Here is a 6768-nt window from a genome sequence, read left to right on the forward strand (position 1 = left end):
TTATTATTATTATTGGTAAGGCGGCTAGCTGGCAGAATCGTTAGCACACTGGGCAGAATGCAAAGCAGTAGTTTGCCCATAGCTACGTTGAGTTCAAATTCCACCCAAGTCACCTTTGCCTTTCATCTTTACGGGGTCGATAAATTAAGTACCAGTTGAACACTGGGGTCAGTGTAATCAACTTAGCCCCTCCCCCAAAATGGCTGCCCTTATGGTAAAATTTGAAACCATTATTATTATTATTATTATTATTATTATTATTATTATTATTGTCTTTGCACAGATTCTAGCGCTGGAGATGTACTACAGAGTCAGTTGTTCACTACCAGTGAACTAAGGTAACACCTCTTATTTTTCGAACACCTTCTGGAGTATTCGAGCAGTTCCAAGCAGTGCTGTTTTCTGCAAGAACTCCACCCTTATTGCAGCCCCTATTTGTTCCACGTACTTCTCAAAATTTTTGTTCAGTTCCCAGGGCTCCAACAATTATTGGTACTACTGCTACCGTTTTCATCGACCACAACTGCTTAACTGCCCAAGCTAACCTGTCATATCTCTCGACTTTTCTTTCTTCCTTATTGCATACCTTGTCATCAGCTGGGCATGATATATCTATGATCCAACATCGTTTCTTTTCTTTCTCAATTAAGACTATGTCCGGCTTCCTATTCTCTATCTCATGGTCGCACCGAATTATAAAATCCCATAGAATCTTTGCATTTCTATTCTCGACAATGCCTTCCAGTTTGTGGTCATACCAATTTTTTGCTCTGCCAAGTCCATACTTATTATTATTATTATTATTATTATTATTATTTCTTTACTTGTCACAAGGATAATGGTCGAGAGAACGTTACAAGGACAAATTAGAAAGATGGTGGGTGTTTACATGGAATCAAATGAGAAAACCACAAGCATGGAACACAATGCTACACATAATTTCTGATATTAATCAATATATGATAATGAGAGGAGTCACATATATCCTCTGTAGATAGTTGGAACTTAAGATAAAATCTGACATTAAGGGGGTCTAAACTCAGAGCCCCACCAAGAGCAACCTTGCTTTTCGTCCTTCTAGAGTTGATAAAATACCTGCTAAGAGTTGGGGTCCTTATAAATTACTTGCCCCATCTTCCTCAAAGAACATTGTTTGTACAAGTAAAGAAGATACACCTGAGTGAATAAACACCTGATAGTTATCCCAGTAATTGCAAGTGAGGAATGAACACCTAATAGACAAGTTAGTCTAGTAATTGCAGGTAAGGTGGGAATACCTGATAGATAAGTTATTCTAATAATCCCGGGTTAGGGGATAACACCTGATAGTTATCCTAGTAATCACAAGTAAGGGGATATCACAAGGAAAAATTGTTATCATCATCAGGTTTTAAGTCCAGAACCAAGAAAAGTGGTGAGTCTGAAACTAGAGAAAGATGATGATGATAAACAAATGAAACAAAAACGGTAAAATGTAGCTCACTTGAATCGCTTAAATGTGAAATATACTGCATCGGCAGCAGCAGCAAATGTGTGTGTGTCCTTTACGTGGTCACTGAAACAAACAGAACTAGTAGTCTGGTCTTTTCTATGCATCTTAAAAAGAGGAAGGACACATTGAATAACGTTGTCATGGATATATTATTTGAATAAGACAGGTTGGTCATGGGTAGAATGTCTTAGATTACAGATCTGTTTAATCAAGCTGACCCAAGGTTAAACAGCAGCAGCAACACTAAGCCATTGAGAAAATCTCTACCTGGTCACTCAACCTGGGAGAAATAACAGCCAACTCTGACTCATATTACACTCTATCTTCTTCAGAAAAGGACAAGTGTGAAGGAGAGAGACAGGATGGCCAAGGCTGGAAGAATACCTTTTGACCATCCACCTGATCTGACACTAAACAACAACAACAACATTAGTAACAGCGTGAACAACAAGGTAATGTTTAACAGACGTGGAAGGGAAGGTTACATTCCATTAGTAAGAAGAACAAAAATATCAAGAGTTAGTGAGGGAGGCAAAGAGAAAGAATAAGAAAGAGAGAACGTGTTAGAGAGAGAGGCTGAGGTGCATGAAAGAGGGAGGGTATTTGTGAGAGCCTACCTTTACAGGCTGGGGTTGTATGTGCTGCACTATGAAACCATTGCTCAGTTGGAAAATGGTTTGAATTCGGGATTGTGGCACGTCTGTGTCCGCCTGCAAAAGCGAGAAGTGCTGGGTCTCACCAAAGTCTGTTGGCTTTGGGGTATTGGGGGTGGGTGTCAAGTGAGAAAGTTGCAGCAGTAGTTGTGTGGTGGTGGTGTTGGTGTAGGACATGAACACAGTATGGTGAAGGTGGATATGGAGAGTTTGTTAATGGGAGGTAGTAGTGTTAGTAGAGTCAGTTGCAGGAGAGGAGAAAAAAGACAAGGAGACAATTGGCAAAGTAGAAGAAGAGAGAGGGAAAGAACTAAAAAGTGACTGAGGGAGATTATATACATGGAGGGAGAGAGAGAGGGGAGGAGAGAACTAAAGAGTGACTGAGGGAGATTATATACAGAGAGAGAGAGAGGGAGAGTACTAAAGAGTGACTGAGGGAGATTATATACAGAGAGAGAGAGAGGAAGAGTACTAAGGAGTGACTGAGGGAGATTATATACAGAGAGAGAGAGGGAGAGTACTAAAGAGTGACTGAGGGAGATTATATACAGAGAGAGAGAGAGAGGGAGAGTACTAAAGAGTGACTGAGGGAGATTATATACAGAGAGAGAGGAAGAGTACTAAAGAATGACTGAGGGAGATTATATACAGAGAGAGAGAGAGGGAGAGTACTAAAGAGTGACTGAGGGAGATTATATACAGAGAGAGAGGAAGAGTACTAAAGAGTGACTGAGGGAGATTATATACAGAGAGAGAGGAAGAGTACTAAAGAGTGACTGAGGGAGATTATATACAGAGAGAGAGAGAGGGAGAGTACTAAAGAGTGACTGAGGGAGATTATATACAGAGAGGGAGAGTACTAAAGAGTGACTGAGGGAGATTATATACAGAGAGAGAGAGAGAGAGGGAGAGTACTAAAGAGTGACTGAGGGAGATTATATACAGAGAGAGAGAGAGGGAGAGTACTAAAGAGTGACTGAGGGAGATTATATACAGAGAGAGAGAGTACTAAAGAGTGACTGAGGGAGATTATATACAGAGAGAGAGAGAGGGAGAGTACTAAAGAGTGACTGAGGGAGATTATATACAGAGAGAGAGGAAGAGTACTAAAGAGTGACTGAGGGAGATTATATACAGAGAGAGAGAGAGGGAGAGTACTAAAGAGTGACTGAGGGAGATTATATACAGAGAGAGAGGGAGAGTACTAAAGAGTGACTGAGGGAGATTATATACAGAGAGAGAGAGAGTACTAAAGAGTGACTGAGGGAGATTATATACAGAGAGGGAGAGTACTAAAGAGTGACTGAGGGAGATTATATACAGAGAGAGAGGGAGGGAGAGTACTAAAGAGTGACTGAGGGAGATTATATACAGAGAGGGAGAGTACTAAAGAGTGACTGAGGGAGATTATATACAGAGAGAGAGAAAGGGAGAGTACTAAAGAGTGACTGAGGGAGATTATATACAGAGAGAGAGAGAGAGGAAGAGTACTAAAGAGTGACTGAGGGAGATTATATACAGAGAGAGAGGGAGAGTACTAAAGAGTGACTGAGGGAGATTATATACAGAGAGAGAGAGAGAGGAAGAGTACTAAAGAGTGACTGAGGGAGATTATATACAGAGAGAGAGGGAGCGTACTAAAGAGTAACTGATGGAGATTATATACAGAAAGAGAGAGGGGGGAGACTAAAGAGTGACTGAGGGTGATTATATATATATACATAGAGAGAGAGAGAAATGTAAAGTTCTTAGCAGCATACAGCATAGCCACATTAATAATAGCAATTATAAATAAAGGAATGATAACTTCATTATTTCTGCCCAATTTTTCTTTTTAATACACTCGCATACGCACACAATCATAAGGCTGATTGGTAAAGAAGTTTGCTTCCCACCAGATAGTTCTGGTTTCAACCCCACATTCAACACCTAGGGCAAGTATCTTCTACAATGGTCCAGAGTCAATCAAAGCCTTATAAATGGATTCGATGGACAGAAACTGAAAGAAGCCCGTTGTACATGTGAGTTTTTATATCTTCTGAAAATCGCTGAGCTACATGTGGTGATGTCATTGTCATCCCCCATTGGCTTTGTACCTTAGAAAAACATACAGAATAAGGAGATCCTTACTTGAAAAACTGGCAAAGGTTAGCAACAAGAAGGGTGTCCAGTTGCAAAACAATGCCTTAATAATAATATTCATTTAACCCAGTGATTCCCAAACATTTTTGGCACCAAACATTTGGAACAATGCTGTGCTGATGATACATAATGAGGCAGAAACCTGTATTCACAACTATTCTGTTTCTTTAGAAAAAAACCAAAAAAAAACTGACCATCTTTCCCTTAATGGCACATCAGTTGCAAAGAACCGATTATTTGTCTCTCTTCCTTATTTAGAATCACATTTGTCACTACATGTGTATTTACTTTCTCCCTGAGCAAAGACAGTTTCAATACATCAAGACTTTATCATGTATAGTCTACAGTGTATATCTCTGTTTTTGTTGTCAAAATAGATATCAGTTGCCACACTTATCTAGTTCGTTTTCATTTCATGCATGCACATGCACACACACACACACACAGAGGCATGGCTGTGTGGTAAGAAGTTAGGTGCAGGTGTGGTTGCGTGGTAAGAAGCTTGCTTGCCAACCACATGGTTCCAGGCTCAGTCTCACTGCATGGCACCTTGAACAAGTGCCTTCTTATATAAGCACAGGCTGACCAAAGCCTTGTGAGTGTATTTCGTAGATGGAAACTGAAAGAAGCCCATCTTATATATATATATATATATATATATATACACATACATATATATATATGCATGTGTGTGTGTATGTATTTGTGTGTCTGTGTTTGTTCTCCCACCATCGCTTGACAACCGATGTTGGTGTGTTTACATTCCTGTAATTTAGTTTGGTAAAAGAAACCGATAGAATAAGTACTAGGTTTACAAAGACTAAATCCTGGGGTTGATTTGTTTGACTAAAGGTGGTGCTCCAGCATGGTCACAGTCAAATGACTGAAACAAGTAAAAGAATAAAAGATATATATATAGAGAGAGGGAGTAAAAAGTAGGTAGGAAGTATATAGAGTGTACTCATTTTACTCAATTAGTACACAGAGCCATGACATGATGAACAATAGACACATAGGAGTAGTGGGGGAGGGGGAGATGACTACATGAAGTTGATAATATCTGTTACCAAGGTCACATGAATGGGGGACAGAGGAGAGGGCAGCTGTAACGAGGGGGTGGATATAGTAAGTAATGGTAGGGTAGCAGGAGATGGTAGGAGTATAGTGTGGTGGATATTGTGGTGGTGGATAGAGTAAAGGAAATATGGTCAAAGTCAGTCAAATTATTATCTCTGTTGACAACAAACGATTTCTCTCTGTGAAAGAAAAAAACTGAGTAAGGTTTGTGTATAAAATGCGACACTGCTACATGGTAGGGAGGTATGTGGGGGCATTGAATGTGGAAAGTTTGTGGCATGTGGGAAGAAAGAGATAGTGTATGTATGATCAGAAGATGTGTAATGTTTACCCACATGAAAGGTGAAACACACTGAATTGATTTGTTGGGGCAGAGGGACTGGTTAGAAAAGGTTTTGGCTGATGTCCAGGGAACAAACGACTCTTGGTCTGGACATGTAATATGAATGGACAATGGGTGCTGAGTACAAAAAGTGACATGAGGGTATTGCAGTAAAAAGCCACCATGACTGACAAAGACATGGAGGAAAGTGGTGAAACTCCGATCTCTGAATGTGAATTCACAGAGGAGAGTGTCACGGAACTGAAGAGAATGGCACCTATCTTATTGTATAATCCCATCCAATCAAATGCCACTATTAACTACCATATTATTTCTTGTTCACTGAATCAACAGTCCAATGTCACAATTACCAGCCACGTTATGAGCTGTTGGCAGAATTAGCAGTAAAAACAATGTCCTTCTTTATCTTTTCTATCATTATCTCGAAAAAGATTCTTTTTCCATTCACCTTTCCATGCTGGCTTGGACTGGCTGAAGATTATCTGTTTTAAGTAAGTGATTTTTTTTTTATTCCGTTGGTTGTCATAAGCTGAAAACGCACAGCTAAAGGATTTACTGTTTACAAGGGAGGTAAATATGAGAAGATCGTTTTGCTCCAACCATGTCAAGCCACACCCAAAGGTAAACATTCAGACACACAAACACTTTCGCACTCACAGACACGCACACATACATACATATGATGAGCATCCATACAGTTTCCATCTTGCAATTTCACTTACAAGGCTCAAGCTGGGGCTAGAACAGAAGACACCTGACTGAGGTAACAAAATCCAAAACCACAGGACCATGAAGTCCCTCTCCAGCCTAAGCCTTGCAGAACAATTTGGTTTTACTCGATTAAAACCTCTGAGATTCCACTTTCAGGATCAGGAATTAAGGAAATGCAATCTTTCATATCTTAGATTATAAACACACCTCCACAAGAGTATGTGACCCAGCTGTCATCAAAAGGGACAGGCACCACATAAAAAGCACTCATGCTGGCACCACATGGAAAGTGCCCATGCTGGTGCCACATAAAAAGCTACCAGTGCTCTGTAAAGTAACTGGCATTAGGG

General features: G+C 40.0%; 1 protein-coding gene across 3 annotated transcripts in view; it reads right to left on the minus strand.

The window, feature by feature from the left end:
* Positions 1-6768, minus strand: part of LOC115218754 (attractin-like protein 1) — a 163490-nt gene that overhangs the window by 91895 nt on the left and 64827 nt on the right. For 2 of the 3 annotated variants that reach the window (XM_029788663.2, XM_029788666.2), the window contains exon 14: positions 2110-2202. The exons of the other annotated variant lie outside the window; for it this stretch is intronic. In XM_029788663.2, coding sequence (XP_029644523.1) covers positions 2110-2202 — 93 coding nt within the window. The remainder of the gene's footprint in view (positions 1-2109; positions 2203-6768) is intronic. 3 annotated transcript variants of the gene reach the window in all.

Source organism: Octopus sinensis, linkage group LG14 (assembly GCF_006345805.1).
Source record: "Octopus sinensis linkage group LG14, ASM634580v1, whole genome shotgun sequence".
NCBI lineage: Eukaryota > Metazoa > Mollusca > Cephalopoda > Octopoda > Octopodidae > Octopus > Octopus sinensis.